This window comes from Labrus mixtus, chromosome 3, assembly GCF_963584025.1.
Source record: "Labrus mixtus chromosome 3, fLabMix1.1, whole genome shotgun sequence".
NCBI classification, from domain to species: Eukaryota; Metazoa; Chordata; class Actinopteri; order Labriformes; family Labridae; genus Labrus; species Labrus mixtus.
Window position 1 is genome coordinate 21,623,960 of NC_083614.1, and position 22,199 is coordinate 21,646,158.

General features: G+C 42.5%; 1 protein-coding gene across 6 annotated transcripts in view; it reads left to right on the forward strand.

The window, feature by feature from the left end:
- LOC132965696 (ephrin type-B receptor 3-like) overlaps positions 1 to 18,167 on the forward strand; it is a 60,741-nt gene extending 42,574 nt beyond the window's left edge. For 2 of the 6 annotated variants that reach the window (XM_061033789.1, XM_061033790.1), the window contains exons 7-16: positions 268 to 430; positions 892 to 1,000; positions 2,562 to 2,614; positions 2,815 to 3,021; positions 5,056 to 5,303; positions 5,830 to 6,045; positions 7,391 to 7,540; positions 7,916 to 8,115; positions 11,443 to 11,598; positions 13,687 to 18,167. In XM_061033789.1, coding sequence (XP_060889772.1) covers positions 268 to 430; positions 892 to 1,000; positions 2,562 to 2,614; positions 2,815 to 3,021; positions 5,056 to 5,303; positions 5,830 to 6,045; positions 7,391 to 7,540; positions 7,916 to 8,115; positions 11,443 to 11,598; positions 13,687 to 13,795 — 1,611 coding nt within the window. In that variant the 3' untranslated portion in view covers positions 13,796 to 18,167. The remainder of the gene's footprint in view (positions 1 to 267; positions 431 to 891; positions 1,001 to 2,561; positions 2,615 to 2,814; positions 3,022 to 5,055; positions 5,304 to 5,829; positions 6,046 to 7,390; positions 7,541 to 7,915; positions 8,116 to 11,442; positions 11,599 to 13,686) is intronic. The other 4 variants (XM_061033792.1, XM_061033795.1, XM_061033793.1 and 1 more) reach the window with 3 other exon arrangements.
- The last annotated feature ends 4,032 nt before the right edge of the window (positions 18,168 to 22,199 follow it).

Here is a 22,199-nt window from a genome sequence, read left to right on the forward strand (position 1 = left end):
CATCTCTTTCTTGCCTTCCCTAGTATCCCTGTTCTTTTCCAAATCCATACATCAGAAAGTTTTTGTATTTTTCGGGCCAGAAGTTTTGACCGGAGCTGCCTCAGGGAGAGAATAAAGGCAATTTTTGGAAATCTGCTGTTTGTTGTCTTGTCCTTCTCCTGTTGGATTAAAAAAACACCAGCACTATTTTCATTTCTCTTTCTCTGGCTTTTGTCTCAGACAGCTGGAGCTGGATATTTTGATCACTGACTGTCTCTTTCTTTGCAGGATCAGGGTGAGGCCATCGCTCATACCATGACTGCCCAACGGAGCAATGCCCGCATTGAGGGTCTCAAGGCTGGAACACCTTATGTGGTGCAAGTCCGGGCTAGAACAGTGGCTGGTTATGGCCGTTACAGCAGCCCAGCAGACTTCAGCACCAACCTGCAAAGTATGTCCAATACCTACTTCATTACCCAGGGATATGATAGGATATGCTGGGCTTAGCAGTATTACCTCTATAAAAGTGCTGTGCATAAGCTTGGGAACATAATTGAGGCTCAAAAGCTTATGAAAAGAGAAGCTACTACGACTATGTTTGGTGCAAAAGAACTGAAATCCTTTTCGAGAAATCCACTTTTGATTTGGTGGAATCTTCCATTTCTTTGAAATCAGTCATGGAATTCGGCCTTATCTTGCTCTGCATACTCATAATTTTGCAGACAAAATTTTATAAAAACTAAAAGTCTGTCTTGACTGAAGAACAGGAGAGTATAGTTTTGCATTTGTAGGCATACGACGTAAAGAATTGCACACAAGGTGGTACATTTTGTAGCTAAAGAAATGGTCTGTAGCTACTGTTGGTCTACGTTGTTAACTACGAGTAACCACTTTCTTTCTCACTTTCTAAAGCTGATCCTCCAAAGCCATGGCAGGAGCAGCTACCACTTATCGTTGGATCGGCCACCACCATCTTAGTATTCATCATTGCAGTTGTGGTCATCGCTATTGTCTGCCTCAGGTCAGTAAACTCCCCATCATCCTTTCAAATAGTCAGCTCTTGTGAAAGATGAACATGGGTAATTTGGGTAGCAACTGCAAAAAGCTGCTTGGTAAAAAAGACTTCTACACTGACTCATTTGCCTTTGTATGTCTAAAATAATTTATTCCAACTGCAAAGGACTTGCAAAAACATTTGTGGGAATATTTTACCTTCAAGTAAAAAAAAGAAGGGGATACCTTCAAATGTTAACTTTTTTTGTATGTCCTCTAAACCACCCCAAAACAGTCTCTGTGCCACCTGTGAGGTCACTGAATTCCAGATTAGCCTTCTGAATTTGTGAGTAGTAAACAGCTTTGGCCAAATTGCTACTTTGCTCACTGGACACAGCATGGTGGAGCAGCTGTTAGGCCTGATAGGCCTGCCCTCATGGCCCAGCACTCAAAATCATCTGTGCAGTTGCCCAACCACAAAGGACCCTGGATGCGCCCCTGTCTGCTGGGCCCAATTGACTGGGAAGATGCGAGCGGCTGCTCAGACCTTTCAAAAAGTCTGACACTGCTTCAGCTGAGTCTAACCACACTCGTTTATCCTTATACCACTCATTTGTCAAGCTGCAAATGCAGTGCTTGTGTGTATATAGGTGTGAAAGGTTGGCACCCACCGCTGACTGGCGCCCACTGGCTTCCCTCCACAAGTCAGTTCAGGCTGTGGCTGACAAGCGTGGGCATCAGTCACGCTAGACTGAATAATAATCTCCCTGGCTCCCCTCCTCTCCTGCTCCCCTCCTGCCTTTACGCTTGCCTCTATTTTCACACCACTACATTGTGTCTCTCTCAGGGTCTTGGCTTAGCCACTGCTTTGACTGCCACAGAAGAAAAAGGAGAAAATAGTCATCATACAAAACACAGAGCTTTGGCATATTCTGGATCGGAATTAGAATTTGAAATAGGATGCAAATCACCATGGGGTATTATTGCCCTGGTTACTGGTTAGACAACAAAGGAAGCACATTAACATGTCATTTCCACAACCAAGCCCCCTCACTTTGTCATCATCTTTGTACACATCCAGGAGGATAAGGATACAGACTGAGAAACATGAGTAAAATAAAAAGCAGGATAACTATGGAAAGAGAAGTAGTAAAGAATGAGAGCACGAGAGAGAAAAATAACAGGCCGTTTGAATAAAATGAGCAACGGATGTCTACAGGGCGAGCAAGGCGAGACAGCTGAGCTTGCAGTTTGAGTCTGCTTTTGTCTCGGCTTCTTCTCATTTTGGGGGTACCAAGAATGAGTGTCTTTCTCTTGCTCCTTCAAACAATGGTATGATATTCTTTGTTTAGAGTTGTGTTACAGTCCCCGAGTATGAATCATTTCACCGGCAGGCATTGATGCAATCTTTATCTACGGAGTATTCCTTGTTCCCAAAGCCAAAAAAAAAGGCACATTGTAGTTTGGCTACATTTTTGCAGACATTATTAGGGTCTGTTTTCTCCTCGTGCCTTTGTTCCTTCCAGTACTTGCGCCCTGCTGTGTCGAGTCCACATGACTAAGTGTGTGTTTTTCATCTTTCTCTACAGAAAGCAGAGAAACGGTTCAGAGTCTGAGTACACAGAGAAACTGCAGCAGTACAGTAAGTCTCTTTGCTGAGATGCCTGTCATTGAAGCATTTTTTAAATTCCAAGATTAGTTTTCCTATACCTCAACTTAACAACTACCTATACTTGGCTATTATAGCTTTTTTTAGGAACTTCACATACGAAATCATGCTGTTTAAATTGTGTTTGATTGCATGTATTCACTTTCCTGTTCTTGCCACTGAATCCCCAATAGTAACGCCGGGAATGAAGGTCTACATTGACCCCTTCACCTACGAGGACCCCAATGAGGCGGTGCGCGAGTTTGCCAAGGAGATAGACGTTTCCTGCGTGAAGATCGAGGAGGTCATTGGCGCAGGTAACCCACCAAAGCTCCTGAGCTACAGGGGGAAGGCTGCTAGTCACCTCCAGGCCATACCGTTAGAGGACTTCACACCAAGCGGTACTTTCACTCAATTCATCGAAAGCCCTCTCCTTGCTCCCACCCCTCCCACACTCGTCACCTATTAGGAATCCTCCCTCTCCAGTCTTACAGTCGTCTCCAGCACTCCTGTGTTTTAAACATCACTAGCCATAGTGTGCCCTTTAACAGTTAGTTTGACTCACAGTCATATCACCCTTTCGTTAATTTCGGAGTAGATGTTGTACCTTTTGTTCGACGTTATATCATCTCACCCAAAAACAAAATTGGAGCTCAATCCTGGAAAAAGAGTGATGCAGTGTGAGTACATGCATTTAGTAAATACAAGTAGGAATAAGTAGGATCATTCATAACTTATTAAAGTTTCTTTCTTGAGTTTGTTGTAAGCAGAGTTTGGATAATGCAAGTCTGCAGCTCCATACAGACAGGATTTATTTCTCTTGGGGAACTTTAAATCCTATCCAAAGGCAAATGTGTATTTTTCCCCTTATCTCTTCCAGCATTATTATTTTTTGGCACACTTGTTTGCCTTCCATTTTAAAACTTCTCAACGGATAGACACATCATTTAACTATGAATACTTGCACATGCATTTCCCCAGTTTTTAAGTTTGTATTTCAACAGCCAGTTGAGTTCTGTAAATGGCAGACATTTTTAGAAACTCATGACTTGGTGGTGTTGCAGCAAGCACCATGGGGGAAGGCTTACCCCCTATAGGCTTATCAGCTGGGTTAGGACTATCATGCATTACATTGTTTTAATGCGTCTCAGCCCAGGGTTGTGTTGTGCAAAGCAACTAGCAACAAAGCAGGTCTATTTCCTTCATCCAGTGAAGTATAAATTCTCTCTGGATGGGTTGTAAGATCATGAAATAGTTTCCAGGATTGGTGTCTCTGATCCTGTCCACTTTTAAATGTCTTCAGAACCTCTTTATCAAAGAGTGCTTCTACTGGATCACTACATTCGACCTCTGTTCCGAGCACCGTTTCCACTATTTCATTGTGTCCCCTCCCTTAGAATCCCTCCCCAACATTTGATGTTGTAGATAGTAGAATATTCAATGCTTTTGATGTTCTTGAGAGTAATATATATCTGCTCAAAAGCTGCAGGACTTGTGCCAAATGAGGTTGAGTTTTCTTAGTATTGTTTCTGAGCCAAAATGGAGGACGTTGTGATGGCAGAGATGGGAGTCTCTACTACTGCTTCTGCTACTACCATTACTACTGCTACTACTACCTCAAGAGCTCTTCTACTGCTGAGGCTACTACTTGAAACCCGTCGCTCCCCAGCATTCGCCTTTAAAGTGACAAACCCTCAAACCCCTGTCTTCCCTGTCCCCCTCATCTCCTCTACCCCTTCCTAAATCCATCCCCCCCCCCCCCCCCCCCCCCCCCATTCCTCCATCCCTCACCCTCTCCACCCTGACCTCCCTCACTTTTGTCACCTTTTCAACTATGTTGACGCCACATTACTATCACGGCCTATCATTAATGCACACGCTTGGTGTAGACTCTAAACGTAAAGCGTCCACGACCCCCAAAACCCCAAAGCTTCTTTCTCCGCCTATCTCCTCCTCTTGTGCCCGCTATGCAAGCCCTTCCGAAGCTTAGCAACACCCCCCTGATTCTTACCCCCCTTCCTCCTCTGTACCCCTCAGCACATTTTACAGTGTCACCCCGCTTTGCCCATTTATTTCTACAAGCATTTCCCATCTTCTCACATTTTGTCATCATGCCTCACATTCATCATGCTGTTTCTTTTAATCCGTAGCTTAATAGCACCAAAAACACTGAATGCTCCCCTGTCACCATCATCCATTGACACTGGCCTAGAGTCCTGGCTTCTCTTGCAGTCCCCCCCGTCCCACTTCCCTGCTACCCTTCCCTGACTCCTTGGTTCTAACCAGTTAACTGTACCCTCTCCCCTCTTTCCCCCCACTCTCCTCCACTCTTCCGTCATGCCTCTCTCCCCTCCCTCTTACTCTCACTCTCCTTCCATCTCTCCTATTCCTCTTTTTTTTCTGTTTCTCCTGCCGTCTCACCTTGGCTCTCGCAGGAGAGTTTGGCGAGGTGTGCCGCGGTCGCCTAAAGCTGCCTGGGCGCCGAGAGATCATCGTTGCTATCAAGACTCTCAAGGTGGGCTACACTGACCGCCAGAGGCGAGACTTCCTGTCTGAGGCTTCCATCATGGGCCAGTTTGATCACCCCAACATCATCCGTCTGGAAGGTGTGGTCACCAAGAGTCGGCCGGTGATGATTGTGACTGAGTTCATGGAGAATGGAGCGCTGGACTCTTTCTTAAGGGTAAGAGCAAATTAAAAACAGGAAAAAAAAAAAAATCTCCAAAATGATCAAGTAGTTATAAAACATGTATTTTCTAATTTTATCAATAAAGCTCTATCCAGCTAATAATACCATCTAAATCTGCTTGATAGATTTTAGTCATCTAAACCTTATAAGGTCTGCTTAAGCTCTGCTGCAGAGTTTATAAAGAATAAATGCATTCAGGAAATTGATGACATTTACAAAGCCCTCATACTGCATGAATCACGATGTCAGAGTCACACAATATTTTGTATGCTATAAAAAGGAGACTGATGAATAGCTATAGAGAAGGGATGAATGGAGGATGTTTAGATAAAGCTGAAAAAGACTTAAATGTGTGATGTAAGAGGACATTAGAAAGTATTCTTAGAGATACTGAAAAGAGAAAGACAGGTAGGACAAATAAAGGTAAAAAGGGTACAAACATAAATATTCATTCCTTTGAACATACAACCTTGATCTACAGTCCAATTTATCCCTGCCATTCTCTCTCTAACTTTGCCAGCTCAATGACGGGCAGTTCACAGTGATCCAGCTGGTTGGCATGCTGCGTGGTATCGCAGCAGGCATGAAGTATCTGTCAGACATGAACTACGTGCACAGAGACTTGGCTGCCCGAAACATCTTAGTCAACAGTAATCTGGTGTGTAAGGTGTCTGACTTCGGCCTATCGCGTTTCCTCGAGGATGACGCAACAGACCCCACTTACACTAGCTCCCTGGTGAGTCCGGCATAAAAACATGTGTGTGTGTGTGTGTGTGTGTGTGTGTTTGTATTTTTGTGTCAGTGTACTTGTGTTCGAATTCAATGTTTAACAGTGCTACATGTAATGTTTTAACATCAATACATCATAACTATATTACTCTAGTAGTTTTACTAACTATTTTACAAAAATAGTTCAGTGTCAAATCAGTTCCCAAATGTCCTAATCATTATATTCTCACTTAGGATGTAAAGCTTTGAACAGTTGTAAATGTCGATCAACACAAAAATATAGTTCAGCTGAATTTGTGCTTAATTTTGAAATTATGGAATTTTTTGGAACAGATAAATATTTTCTAAGGAGATCATTTTTGACACTTGTAAATGCAAAATGATTTCCTGCACACGTTGCTGTTTGTACCTATAAAAAGATTGGCCAGATATGGATCAAGATCCTTAGCTGACAAATGAATGGACTTTCTGTTATGAATTAATGACTTATAGTCCCACATGACCAAACGTGTAAAATTGGCAAAAGAGGTAAATGCACAAAGGCAAAGTTGGATTGTCATAACTAAACATGAACTTTGGCTTTAGACAGACACACATACTCCTCAGACCTGTACACAGAAATGTAGTTTGAATCCTCTAAGTGTGTTGACTTTTAAAACAGGAAAAGGTGTCTCTCCATCCAATACAAATCTGCCACAGTGTTTTGAATATGCCACAACGACCTACCATAAAACAGGTCATTTAGGTGGAGTGAAAGATTTTTCCAACTCGTCTATTCTGTTAAATAAAAAGCGATGGAAAGCGATGGTGTTAGCTGGGAAGTGTATTCTTACTTCAAACACTGTTAACATGAGATAATCGTGGGAACCACAAGAGTCTGCAAGCTCGTGTTTGATGACCTCAGGCAGATGGATATTCAGACAGGAATCCAGCTGACTCCACAATCACATCAGTATTGACTGGATGGGGGTTCTAGTTACATCCAAATGATACATGTTGGTTACTGCGTTATCTAATGTCAGGCTACCATGAGAATTCAGTCAGCTTGCCTTAAATTTAATCTGTTTTATGAATTATTATATGATGGTATATTGATGTTAAAAAATACAATTAGTAGCACATTAAATATTACAGCCTCACTTGTTTGTACATATCATTTCCTGTAACTGTGTGTCACTAACCTTGTGTGTATGTGGCGTTTGGGTTGCATGCACCCACGTGTTGTGCATCAACATTTCCCTTAGACTTGTGTTTTTTTCTCACCCTCTCTCTTCCTCTTGTATGTGTGTGACTGTGTTTGTGCCCCATCCTTCCAGTATTTCATGCTCACCTACTCATTCGCATATCCACAGGGAGGAAAGATCCCCATTCGCTGGACGGCTCCCGAGGCGATTGCCTACAGGAAGTTCACCTCAGCCAGCGACGTGTGGAGCTACGGCATTGTCATGTGGGAAGTAATGTCGTACGGCGAGCGGCCGTACTGGGACATGAGCAATCAAGATGTAAGCAGATATAAGGTTTTTTTTGTGTGTCATGTGATATATTCACACTTGTAAATAATAAGAAAAAAAAGTTCTTCTGTTGAAAAATTCATGAGAAGTAGCATTTTGCGTTTCAAGATAATTATTGAAGACATTTAAAATTGTAATAGATCCTCAATGTCTTAAAACAGTTTCAGCTTTTATTTCAATGCTTTCCCTAAAGCCTTTTTTCCTATTTATCTCTGACACTCTCATCATTTTCCTCATCCACCCGCTGCTGGCACTACTCACCTGATCTTTTTATTGACCCATCACTCACATTGTATTGTTCCTCCTCCCTCTACGCCAATCTCTGAGATTAGAAGTGATTGTGATTTCCTTGCCGCCCTTCCCCAGGTGATAAACGCTGTGGAGCAGGACTATCGACTGCCCCCACCCATGGACTGCCCAACGGCCCTGCATCAGCTCATGTTGGACTGCTGGGTGAAAGAGAGGAACCTGCGACCCAAATTCACCCAGATTGTGGCCACGCTGGATAAGCTTATTCGTAACGCTGCCAGCCTCAAGGTGGTCACCAACAGCACACAGTCCACTGGGTAAGTTGGAACATGGTGATACAAAAATATGTTGGTCACATTCAGTAACAGAAGTTCCTGTTAGACAAAGATAAAAGCAAATGCCATGTCCTTTCTATGTTGGTTGGAGCATAGAGTAGTGAAAGTAGAGTTTAACTTTGTACCTGGCTACCTCATTAAGTTTTAAGATAAGATTTTCCTGAAGCAGGCCTGCACGGTGGTGCAGTGATTAGTGCTGTTGCCTCACAGTAAGAAGGTTCCTGGTTTGAATCCCCCATCATACAGAGACTTTCTGTGTGGAGTTTTTTTAATGTTCTTTCATGTATGGGTTCCCACATGGTGAATTGGTGACCCCTATTTGCCAGTAGGAGTGAGCATGAAAGTCTGTCTCTGTATGTCAGCGCTGTGACTGACTGGCAACCAGTTCAGGGTGCAACCTGCCTCTCGCCCAATGTCAGCTAGGATCGGTTCCAATCCTCCCCCGTGACCCCGAATGGGACAAGCGGTATAGATAATGGATGGATGGATGGAAGGAATTTCCTAAAGGGCAATGATGTCCAATTATGTATCATTTGAATACTTGTGCCGGTTTTCTAAACATCTTCTCTGGTTTTCTTAAGTCATACATTGGAGTAGACCTGCAGGACTCACTTGATGGATTGCAGTAAAAGGTCATTGGTTGATCATAAGAATACACTTGACTTTTTAGCCACAAGAGTACTGGCCGAGCCATTTTATTTGGCAGTAATGATTTCCAGTGTGCAAACATTCCTTATCCAAGTGTATAAGGCGGGTGTGAGCCACTCTGACTCAGCTGTAACACTAGTAACAACTTAAAGTGCAGATTTCTTCGCATGCAACTCTCTAGTTCTCACAAATGCAGCCCGGGCCATTATGCAAATCCAAATTACCATGGCTCAATAAAGCCCTTAAAGCAACTCCCCTGCCAACTGGGAGCTCAATCAATGATGTCACATCTACATTTAGCTGCTCTCCCTCTCTCTGCAACCTGTTTCTTGGAAAGAATTCGGAGGATAGAGGTTGGCAGAGTTGGAGCGATGGGGAGGGGAGGAGGGGGTTGACCTACCTATCTGTCCCTGCAACAGGGTCTTTCTGTCTTAAGGGAGGGCTGCAGACAATCCTGGTTTGGGCTCATGGGGGAAACCAGGGTCTCGGTTGGCCACCTAAGTGACATTCTTGGAAGATTAAGCTTGCGGTTAATTAGCTCGATTAGGGCGATGCAAAAAAAAAAAAGTTGGGAGCGCCTTTTAATTAGCCACTAACGAGATTTTAAACGGGCCAGCAGAGAGGTGGCCTCCTGCCGAACAAACCTAACAAGGGAAGAGTGAGAGATGAGACTGTCATCGTGGTTGCCACTGAAGGATGGCTGGAGGTGAGATGACACTGTCTGGCATAAAAAGTCGTTTGGCGGTTTTGTTCTTGGCATGGCTGTATTGTTGCATTGTAGGATTAAAGTATCATGAGGAATTAATGTCAGGCCTCCTTTGTTAAAAGTCATTTCTATATTTATTTTAACTGTTGAATCTCAGTTGTAATTGCAAAAGTCAACATTTAAAATTGAATCACATCCTCTTTCCTGCCTTCTTAAAAATCCAAATTACTTGAACAAGACCTGGTGAAACTGCAAAAGTCCCAAGCATTGACCTTGAACCAGGCTTGGCCTTTAACTGTTTCACTAGCTATTGAACAAAATTACCCAGCTTTCCTGCCATTTCTGCCTGTGGCTCACATCTGGCCGGCTACAGCTTGGACCTTTTTTGAAGCCAGCTTTAGAGAGGGAACACTAACAATACTCCATTAAGAGAAGCCAGAGTCTGGTGTTAACGACGGCCCGAGGCCTTGGGCTCCAAAGCGCAGGCCTTATTAAAAATCACTCCATCTACACCACTCAATGGAGCCTCTGTATCACTGTTATTAACTCCCCTCTCCATGCCTTTTTCCTCTTTTCTCCCTCTTTTCGCTCTCCATTCCTCTTTTAATTGTTAATGAATCTAATGCCATCAAAAAGGATGACAGGGATCAGCCGAGCAGAGAGGAGGGAAGACAGTGGTGCTCTTTCAGTTTGCCTGCTCCCTCATCTGTTTCTCCTCCTTCACCTCCCTGCCTCCCCCCTCCACCTCCACCTCCACTCTTCTTCATCCGCTCCACTTCACTCTGAGTTGTAGACCAGTTTTATTAAAACTCCCAAGGTGGCCTCTCTATCTACAGCACTGATCAGACCAGGAGGTTTGCTTTTTCTTAAGAAAGGCCTTTTTGGGTTGTCAACAGGTGCTCAGGAACATGCAAAACACATTTTCAGGAATACACACACACTCACATTCACCCTTTAAACACAGCATATTAATATGAACACAGATGCACAGTTAAACACTCCTTCCATGTATTGCCAGCATCAGCAAAGCCACGATTAAGTCCTACTTTGCTAACCACACAGGGATTGTCAGACATGTTCTAATGATGATGTTCTAAAAGCAATATGCATATTCAAATCAGTGAGACAATGTAGTCCAAATGCAAAGACTTTGTTCTACAGAGCATCATACTTATATAACCTGCAAGGTTGGTTCCTGTGGCCCAAATCTGATATGCGCTGACAAGATAAAACAAATGGAATCCAATTTTCTTGAATCAGATTTAGACCAGATTTATAAATGGTTTTGAAGCGCAACTCCATAAAACCATTTCATTCTGTGGTGGGTTTTTTTTTTGCAATAGGAGGAACATAAACCAAAAACAGATATTACCATTCCATCACTGTTCCATTCCACAGAAATGTCCTTAAACGTTTGACATTTAGCATTCATTGAGTCACAGATGCTGCTAATCAAATGCATGCTTGACTAAGAATATGCCCACATGTTTACTGTGAAACCTGTTGTTTTATTAACAGCAATTATTACAAAATGTAGTGTCGCAACATCAGTGTAATTTGGACCCTTGTAAATAACAACTTGCTGACTCATCAATTAAGAACAGATTTGACATCTGTTCTATGAAAACATCTCCCAAGCCTCACCAGCTGCAGCACCAGCATCCACCACCCAAGCCTCCAGCCAGTCTCTCCACAATCATAAAAGCCCCCCCCCCCCCAAATATGCCCCCACCCCACCCCTGCACAGAACTCCTTACATGTGGAAGAGAGGAGAGGAGAGGAGGAGAGGTGGAGAGATGGAGAGGTGGAGAGATGGAGAGGTGGCGCTCAGCGGGGTGCATTTGGGGATGAGGTTGAGCCATTAGAGGCAGTAGAGTGACGACCTTAACCCTCTCTCTCTCTCTCTGTTTCTCTTCCTCCCCCCCCCCCCCCCCCCCCCCCGATCTCCAATGTAGGGTATCCCAGCCCTTGCTTGACCGCTGTGTGCCAGACTATACCACTTTCACCACTGTGGGGGACTGGCTGGATGCCATCAAGATGAGCCGCTACCGTGACAACTTCGTCAACGCTGGATTTGCTTCCTTTGACCTGGTGGCCCAGATGACGGCAGAGTGAGTGGAGAGGGAGTGGATTCAGTTAATCAAGCCCGCTGTGATCGACTGGGCTGAGTTTGAGAGTCAAATTAGTGTTATAAAAATTTACCTTCAGGGAATAAAGACAGTCATGTGGCCAAATTAAACTTTTTAAGATGTGGAAAAGGGACTGTGATTGGGCCCAGATATCAAATGACAACCTTAAAGGAGATAAATACACATATCTTACTTTTTTACTTTTTTTTTTTTTATACATTTGGCGGATAAGTGCTTTGGATAAAAACAGAAATGTAAACAAATATTCATTACACTTGAGTGTCTCAGTACTATGTACACATTTTATTGTATTGATAACAGTAGTTTTAAATAAAAAAATGTGGGATTGTTTTGCAACAAAAATTATGTAGAGAGTAGACATGATGATAAATGATGGCATGGTGCAAAACAGGAAAGACCCAAATCCTACTTGCTCTTCCTGTAATTTGGTTTGTGATTGACCAATCAGGAATGGTTTGCTGAAATAGTAATCAGAAGGGAACTTGTAACAACCATCTTCTTCAGAAGTGACCACAGCAGATTAAAAATCAACCCCCCCCTTTAACATTAAAGCAGGGATTTGTTGGAAAGCACTTAAATCCGTTTCCTTTCCTACGTTCCCCAGTTAACCTTGACCACTCACCCATCTTCTGCTGTGTTTACTAACAGGATATGATGTAATGGAAATCATGGAAATCGGAGGCTAGTGATGATCAAATAAATGAATTAGGATTATAATGATAAATAAATTATCTTCATTAGCCGCATAATAGGCGATGGAGGAGGTGGCAATTTGTTTCAATTTGGCCAGGCTGACAGGTGTGGTGTAGTGTGGCTCTCTGTTGCCCTTAATGGCCAGTAATTCCTCTAATGGTGCCCATTTATTATCATTTCATCCTCCATTGCTGCACTGATGGGGAAAGCGAAATATGAAAAAACAGAAAAACATCATTTATTTGTGAGAAATTGCCGTGATGCACCCTTATTTAGCTTCAGAGGGGATGGATGAGAAGTGGGGAATTGTGTGTGCTTTCATGCACTCGTGTGTGTGTTGAGGTGCACACATTTGTACTACAATAGATTGGACCACAAAGTCATTGAGACAAGCAGAGTGTATGCCGTCTGTGTGTAATATTAGATTATCCAGTATTTGTGTGTGTGTGTGTGTGTGACTAAACAGAGAGGACACACACTTTTGCAGAGCCCCAGTGGTCAGCTAATCACAGCCCCAGACGCCGTCCTTTTCTTTCAGCTATCAACTCGGGAAATCAAACATGGAAGCAGAGAAGTGAGGGTCACATTGTATTACTGTGGTGTTAAACCAACATGGCCATGACGATTAGATTATTCCGGGAAATTATGCCCAAAGCAGGTGCGTTCCTCCCAGGCTTCTCGGAAGATGTAGTAATGTATGTTTGGAAATTCCCACTGAACCCTCACGCTGAGGTTAAAGTCCTTTACACACACTAAATATCGCACTGAAGCTCGTGTTAGCCCTCGGCTACAAGACTAATTTACGCTCTTTCTTTGCTTTATGTTTTTCTTGGATGTGTTCAAGCATTGAGGAATGTTGTGCTAGTGTTACGATTAAGCTGATTTCACAGAGAAGTTTCCAAAGCATGAAAGATGGGCTCCATACCGAGTAATCATTCTAGTATCTAGCATTTAGTTTTTGCGGTAGGCTGATGTGAACACTGTGAAGTCTGCCAGCCGCTGAACAGTAGCAAATTGTCCTCTTTAATCATTAACTATCGCATGATGGCTCTGTGACTCCCCCTTCTCTCGCCCACCTGTCGGGCAACAGAAGTATGTTACGTGAAGCGCGACATTCACTGGATGAGACTCCACATTTTGTTGACTGACCCACTGTTAGACATTTTATAGGTGATTGCCCGCCTGCTTCTCGGTCCCTCTTCCCACCTGTTGGTGTGTTTACTTTTGAATGAAAAGTGAAATGTGCACTTCTACTGACATGTCTTGTTTAACTACTTTTTTTTTTGTTGTTTGATAACTGAGCCATCTGTTCTCATTTTCTTCCTCTTTTTTTTTTTTTTTTACTCCCAACCACAGGGACTTGCTGCGGATAGGGGTGACGCTGGCCGGCCATCAGAAGAAGATTCTTGGTAGCATTCAGGACATGAGACTACAGATGAACCAAACACTTCCTGTCCAGGTGTGAGCGGCTGGACACACACACTGATGCAGTTGAAAAAAGGACAGCCAGACAGGAAAAAAAAGGGGGGAGAGGAACAGTGCAAGAGAGAGCCATTGGAAAACCCTAGCTGCCTGACCCCAACTCTGCCAATTAGACGCTTCGAAACTGGCTTGCAGTGCCTCTGACTTGTATTTTTCTTTATGTCACTACCACTTCCATTTTTCCTCTGCTTTTTTTTTTTTTTTTATAATTCAGCATTGTTTCTTTTACCATCCAATCAGATTTTGTGTGTTTTTGAAAGAAGAAGAAGAAGAAGAGGAGTTAACCCCCCCTTTATATCCCATGCGTGCCTCACCAGCTCTGGTGTGGGTTGACGTTTGCATGCATGTGTGTTTTTAGTGAGGTTGGCCTTAGCCCTGTAACTGAAGTGACACACTTCTATCCTCGTGCTAGAGTCCCTCCCCTACACCTCTCTACCCAGCTTTGATGGACAAAGTCAAGAATAGACATCCTGCTGTGAAAAAGTGGATAAACAAAAAAAAAAAAAAAAAAGGACGGTGTCTTGGACCCACAGGAAAAAAAGAGGACGATTCTTTCCCTGATATCTTACTGTGCACACGTGTGTCGTTCTCCATCTTCATATTGAAGGTGTGTTATCTTTAAGGGCACTTGCTGGAGAAAGGGGGAGGCGGTGGAGGAGGAAAAAAATGATCATCAGGAGGGTGACAGAGGTCAGAAAGGTCAAAAGAGGGCAGCCACATTTTTGGACACTTGTTTTGTGCTGCAGAGTCCTCAAAAGGTCACCAGACCTCTTCACCCTGACCTGACCAAGGATCGTTTCACAGCTTGGGTTCACCTGCTCATCAACTGTGTGTTACACATACAAAAAAAAAAAAAAAGTTTGATTTCTGTTTGTCCACACAGCATTTTTTTTCCCCTTCATTTTCAAGCTTTTCTTACACATATTTGGGAGATATTGTGGTCTGAACATGGCCGGTCACATCTGAGAAGGCCCCCCCCCCCCCCCCCCAACCCCCTCCCCCCACTGGACACTTTCTGTGATGAAGTGGAAACAAGGACTGTGGCAACACTAGAGAAAGACCACTTGGCCTTTACGCGTGTGTTTTTTTTTGTACGTGTGTGCGTGTGTGCGTGCGCATGTGTGAGTATATGTGTGATTAGGTGTGCTTGGATGTGCGGGTGTCAAGTTGCACACGAGTATACTGTACAATACGGCTTCCGCTATTTGCCACCGTGGAGAGTTAACGCATGAACTGAACAGTGACAAGGAGCAAATATATCTGAAACAATTACGCTATATTCTGTGGACAACTGTTAAACCTTTTCTATTGAATCCAAAAAATGAACTTTGGAAGAACCTACATATATATATATATAAAATTATATATATATGCTTCATGGAGAAACAGAGACACCTTGACGGACACCTTACTTTCTACTTACTATTATCTGGATTTAGAAATAATGCATTTTCTTGGTTTAATTTTTTGACAACCTGCCCAATGTATTTATTTGTACCTCACCTGTTAACCCCCATCCTGCCCCCTCCCCCCCTCACCCCACCAAAACCCAGATGGACTGTAGGCCATATGGGGGAAATGGACTTGGAACAATCAGAGGGACGAGAAGCTCTCAAGAGGATTTGCCCAATGAATTGATAATTATTAAACAAAAAGAAATTGCATATTAATTGGATATTGTATTTTTGTTGTTGTTCTAAACAGCCTGTACATGTTTTGTAACAAAAATATCATAAATAACAAAAGAAAAAAATGGTGTTTTGACAAAAATGGAAGTGCTGTTGTGAAATGTTTGATTCAGAGTGAAATTAACAGAAAGCAAAGAAAGAGGCGAGAGAAAGGAAGGACGTTAGGAGGTATAGAAGAAGATATTTACATCACTCATGGTTTAAATTTTGGTATTGACGTGTTGCCATTTTGCCCTCCGTCCATTGCTGTTTGAGTGTATGTGTAGGTGTGTCTAATTGTGTGTGCGTGCGTGCCACCTGAAACGACTATTAAGCTTCCAAATCCATTCTCATTCTAAACAAACATAGCATTTGTGAGGCCCTGAGCTGTCACAAATTGTCTTCCAAGTACACTGCATTCAACTTTAAACTTCCTGCTAACCACCAAAATGCATCTCCCTGGTTTACCATATATTTTTTGTAAGTATTTACCATCACATCCAACAATAGAATCCTCCCAACCCATCCTACGTAGGACTGTTAAGGAGCCATTAGGTGGAAGGTCCATGAATGATGTAGCCTACCTGCCAATCATTTCAATCAAATACGATGTGGCTCCCTCATCAGAGAATCAGACCTGTCAGAAGAGGAAACATATTGGTCTGGTCTTTTTTTTCTGTCAGGTTGATTAATGCAGCAGCCAATCTGGCATTGGGAGGATACGCGCATGCAGCGAGTGCAGACATACGGCGTGCTGACCTATCATTATCTCTCTTCATTTCCTGTCTGGCCTGCAATCATCCTGTCTCAGCTCGGGCTGTTGCATGATTAGTACAGTGCAGGATCAACAGCCGCGGCACGCTGACAGACACACAAAATCTGCAGGCCCCCTCGTCCTAAATGATCGCAGCTGCATCACGGAGAGCAGACTCTTTAGGCTTCTCCCTGAGGGGTGTTTGAAGGTAGCGGATTAAAAGATGAGGCTGTGATCTTTCCAGTGAGTCTCCATACTGTTTGGGTTGGAGCTGATCAATGCAATATGTGAAATATTATTAAGTTAGGTGTGTAATGACAGTGTGGTGTTTGTGTCTTCCCATATTACTTTATAGTCAGCCTCTCTTAAGTCCCTTCAAAAGTCATGGAGGATATTATGCAAACCCACAATGTGTTCCCCACTTTCATCTTATTCAACATACAGACTTTATCACTCCTCCTAGAACACTCCATAAAGGTCTTACTAACCTGCAACAGTTGTAGGGCACAACTAAGTAGTAATCTAACTGTTGTGATCTCAAACTACATAGGAAATAAGTCACATATTTCTTTATTTTTTCATCAAAGTGTCAATTCAGATGTTCGAAACAACACTAGCAGATCAGGATGCCTGCTGTAATAATGCTCAGAAAGCGTTGAAAGTGCCTGTTACATGAACAAAACATTTTTTTTAACATCCTCTACAGAACTAGTTTGTTTACCTCCAAAGAAAACTGCATTTTGATTGGAAAACAGTGACTCTGTTTGCATTTAGAGATGACTAAAAAGAGCAGATTTAATGCAATCAGAAGCTCACTTTTACCCGCTCTCACAGGAATATACATTCACTTTTCCCTGCACTCAGCTCAATTATTTAATCAGTCGGTAAGTCCCGCTGTTACAAAGTTGCATATGACACCAAAAAAAGACACCGTTGATGAGCATAAAAATAAAGAAGGGTGGGGGGGGGGGGGGGGGCATATGGGGAGCTAAACACAATCAGATGGCAGACATTCCCACTCTTGAAAAATGGCAGTGCTTTGGAGCTTGCATGAGCTATTGATGAGGTGCACATGGCGCACTGGGGTCTGGATTTGTGTTCACCAAAGTCAACCAGCCGTGAGTGATGAGCTCGACTGGCACTGTTGCACATTCTAAAACGATTAAACTGCCACCACATCAACAGCAAACCATTTATCTCCTTAGTGGATTTTTAACACGTCCATGGGTGTGTTTAATTTTCGACATTCACAGAGAGGACAGGAACGCACTCTTGTGTGTTTTGTGTGTTCATCCTTCTGCTGAAATGAAGATGGACTGTTACGTTTGTGTGTGTGTGTGTGTGTGTGTGTGTGCGCGCGCGCAAGTGTGTGCGAAATAAAAAGGATTGCCATTTTATACAGAAATACTTTGATCCACAGAGTTCAGGCTTTGTCAGATGTGGTCACCTCTACAGTATGTGTGTCAATAAGATTCAAACCATCCCAACATTCCTTTCCACCTTTCTTCCCCAATTTTAGATCCTCCACAGATCATACAACTAATATTCAGCATCCTGCACCCCCCCCCCCCCCCAAAAAAAACCTTAACTTACACAACCTAACTTTTTTTCAGTTGTCTGTTTTGAATAAATATATGCATTTTTTGTCTTTTATACTGTCTTCTAACAAGTTCACTCCACACATGTTTTTTGTCTTTTTTTTTTTAAACCCCTCCTCTCCATGCAAGGACGTTTTAGCGAGTACTGTACATGTATAGTGAAGTGGGAAGTGGGTGGGGTTAAGATGAGAAATGCAATTGTTAATTCCCCTTTGAAAAGCATTAAGATGTATTTAATGGTGCAGACATACACAACAAATTACTAAAAAAATGATGCATTCTTGTAGAAATATTTTTAAAAGACCCTTTTGCAATTAAATTATTTAAGAAATGTGACCCGATCTCATGACTGTTTTTTTTGTTTATTGTGTTTTGAATCAAGGTTACGAATGCCAGCTCCTAATTGCACACATGTTGTCCAGTCCTGTAACAGCCCAAGACAAACAACTTTCACTTTCTCTGCTTATCTTTTATGGCAATCGTGTGCTGTTAATCATTACCAGCACTTCATGCAGTTTTTCTGCAACCACCATAAAAAACACTTCTTGCTAAAAGGAGTACCAAGTCCTTAGCCCAGATAACTATCTGCTTCAGATAAACATACCACTCTCTCAGATTTAACTGTGTGTTTCTATTAATGTCCTCAGTGTACCTGCGAACAGGAATCGTTCATTTTTCATCCAGAGCCCTCTGATTTGATGGTTGTGTTTCAGGCAGGTTGAGGTTGCATTATTCCCCCTGCCTTTCAAAAGCCTGAGGACATTTAGAGTAACAGTGTCTGTGGAAAAAAAAAAAATATATATTTTTTGTTATGCTGTCTTTCATCTTCATAGCTACAGGCACCTGATGAATGGATATTGATCTTTGGGAGAAGGTACCAAGAGTTCATCTATTTCTAAACCTCCTTCAGTGGCTAAGTTGTATTCCGTTATTGAAGTTGTTTCTACGAGTTAAACACCACCATCCTCAGGTAGTTTGCCAAATTTAGCTATAAAAAAAAAAGAGAAGCACAATCAAAATGAGATATAATTCCCCCCGAAAGTAACTATCAAAAAGGGGTCAATTCGCTCTCAGCCTCACAGGTTTTAAAGACATGTTGCCACAATCAAATATAAAAAAAGTTTGCAATCCTCCGTAAAGCTGTGTCACGACCACGCAACACAAAAGCTCCCCGTATTGTCTTTCAAGCGCGCTAATTTATCAGAGCTCCACTCATCTCTGCAGGCGCTGAGCCAACAGTCTTGTTTTCCAGCTATGAAAAAAACAAAAAAAACAAAAAAAAAACGGTGGGAGGAAAAGATGCTCAGATCATAGATTCTACCTCATCCTCCCCTCTGCTTGTCCCCTGGCTCGCCTCTTCTCCCTCTCCCTGTCCAATTAAATACAGAGCCTTGCATCGGGTGGTCTCGGTGTCTGGGTAGAGCAGATATTTTTGAAACGCTCCCCCCTAGATGCACTCTGAGAAGTTTCATCTGAGGATTATTTGGGTTCTTTTTGTGCTGCAGCAGACGGAATACATTTAATCTTAAATCTCCCTGACTTTCACAGCTTCTTATCCTCCATTGTTGCTGCCAAATGATGGACTCGGCTGTACACCTAACAAAGGTCCGGCAATATTTCACAATCATACATTCACCGTTTTCTTATATCTTGTCTATTTTTTTTCCATAATTGAATAACAGAAACCTCAAATCCTAATGTAATGAAGTGAAATAGCCTCAGTTACCATGTGTATCCTGAGACGAACTGAGTACACTTTCATAGTTTTCTGAGTTGTTTTGACTAGCCTCGATAGCTGTTGCTCCTTCACTGCTCAACACAGGAGTGTAATCTGTCAGGTTGAAGTAAATATGGACGCATGCCAAGATGAACTAGAGCACTGCAAACTTTTCCTACGGCTGTTGACACTGTGTCACATTACTCCGAGCTGGAGAATATTGATTGTACGCAGGCGTGTTTCATCAAAATATGTCGTACAACAGCCAGGGAGAATTATTGAGACGTCAATTAAGATCAATTTCTTATCCCTACTCGGACAGTGAGGGGCATTAGCATACATTTATATGTATTAGCATGTCTAAGTCACATGTCTGTCAGAAGGCGGATCAATGCAGAACATGATCACACAGCAAAATAAAGAAAAATAAATCCTCTCCCTTACACCCTCCTTTGCCTCATCCCCAAAACCCAAACTGCATCTCCCTTTATTCCCTCTTTATTCCCTGCAGACTATTCTTCACTCTCACAACCTCCCCGCCAACGTCCCCACACAGCCCGTCCTCTGTCTACTGTTTCATCCTCTCCCATCTCCTCTGCCGTAATCCCTCTCTTTCACTTTGGTTTGGCACAGCTAATTGGTCACGTCTGTACTGTGACATGGGGACCTGACATAATTGCTGGACAAATAGTGAGGCGTTTAGCTTCAGACCTGTCTCAGCTAAGCTGTACACAGACACCAGCCGACTGGAAAGCCTAATTACCACTCCAGCCCCACTACTTGCTAATTGGCAAATACTTTCAACAAAGAAGTGTGTGCGTGTGTGTGTGTGTGTGTGTGTGTGTGTGTGAGTGTGAGTGTGTGAGTGCATTTGTTTCTCTTATTTAAAGGTTCAATGGAAGAAAAGTAAAAAAGTTACAAGATGCATGATGAGAAATGCCTAAAGTCTTTTAAAATGTGTCATTGACTTTCCCGTAAATTGCATTTCCCCTGGTCGTCTGTGTCAGTGTGTCATCACAAATGTTGGTGTTATGTATCATTTTGCTGTCAGTAATGGCAATACGAATCAAAACTTAATGTTTCATTAGAGTAATTAGAGGAGCTCGGTCCACATTTTCTCCCTGGTTTTTTTTTATACACCCCCAACATTTTCTAACACGAATCCACTAGGAGACCCGATTAAAGCCGATTTTTACATCCCAGGTTTTGATTTAACTTCTTTTTTTTTTTCAGAATGATCTCCATTTGTCATGGCCCTCAAAAGCAGTCAAATAAAAAGATGTGTTTTGTTAACAACGCTGGTGAAGGCCTAGTGCTGAAAGGCTTCCGTTGTTGTTTTGTACGCTGCTCTTACCCAGATAAAGGAAACTTGAATGACATTTAGTGTGCTGACTTTTCTGTCTCTTGTTAAGAACTTTTCCAACAAACTTAAATCTGACATAAAGGGTTGTTAGAGAAGTCATATTAGGCACCATACTCATTATGCCTTAGTTATACTTAAAATGCTTAGTAAAAAAGTCATTTTAAAACAGAAAGATGAGTCTTTACTTTTTTGAATACATTCATATTCTGCAGAAGATCACTGGCATTTACAGAAAAACCCCGAAGGATTTATCCTGTTGCAAAACCCCTGAAATATTTGACCACCCGTTCACATCACCCCCTTCTTCAAAAAACGGGGACCCGACCTTTTCTGTCCCAGAACAAGCATCCTATTGTTGGCTGTTTGGGTGCAGCTGCACAGTACTTCTGTCTGATGGGCTGAGCATGTCTGCCAGAGAAACAATATTCAACAGGACTGCGCCCGGGAAAAAACCATGAGGTGACCTGGAGTTCACGGTCAAAGCTGGACAGTTGGTGGGAATCTATCACATGTGAGAGGTACGGCAGCCTTCAGGTACAAGCGGGGCCATTGAACAAGAACATCAAAACGCCGCTGTGGAAAGATAAGACGTCCTCGTGGCGGCTGTTATCAAGATAGAGCCTTCATTTACTTTAAACAGAGCGCGATGCCAGCTCCATGATGCATAAATCACATGGCCTAGCATGAAACTGCTCTGACGTTACCCCCGCTGCTCAGGGGAATGGAGCTCACACGTACGGCTGTATATACATAATGCTCGGTGAGATAATGAATTGACTTTCTTCCAGCACCCTACTGAGCTCATAACCTCATTATAGTTCAGCAGACACCTAACAGGCTTGTGTTTGCATGTCTTTATTTGAGTTCTATGCACTGCGGTGTTTGTGAGAGGCTTCAGGCATGTTTACTTTACAGAGAAAAACAACGCTGTGGCGCCGTGGTCATGATAAACATAAATGATGTTTATGTGTCCCTATTTATAATGGCATTGTATTGTTCAAGACTTGATAATGAACTTTAATTGATATAAGCAAAAAATAATTGAAGGCATACATTTTTAATAATCTTTAGTCAGCTGCCTCCAGTCGCGTTCTGTTGACTCTGTTTGTGTCTGAACTCGTTGAGGGAAAAGAATTATGGAACAGAATGAAAATGAACAATAATCATTCTCACTTTATCTCTTGTAATTATGAAGTATAATATCCCAGCAAGCATCTGTTGGCCATCATTTCTTCGATGGGAATCAAACAGCCTCACTATTGATAATTTTGCTCAAAGATAATTAATA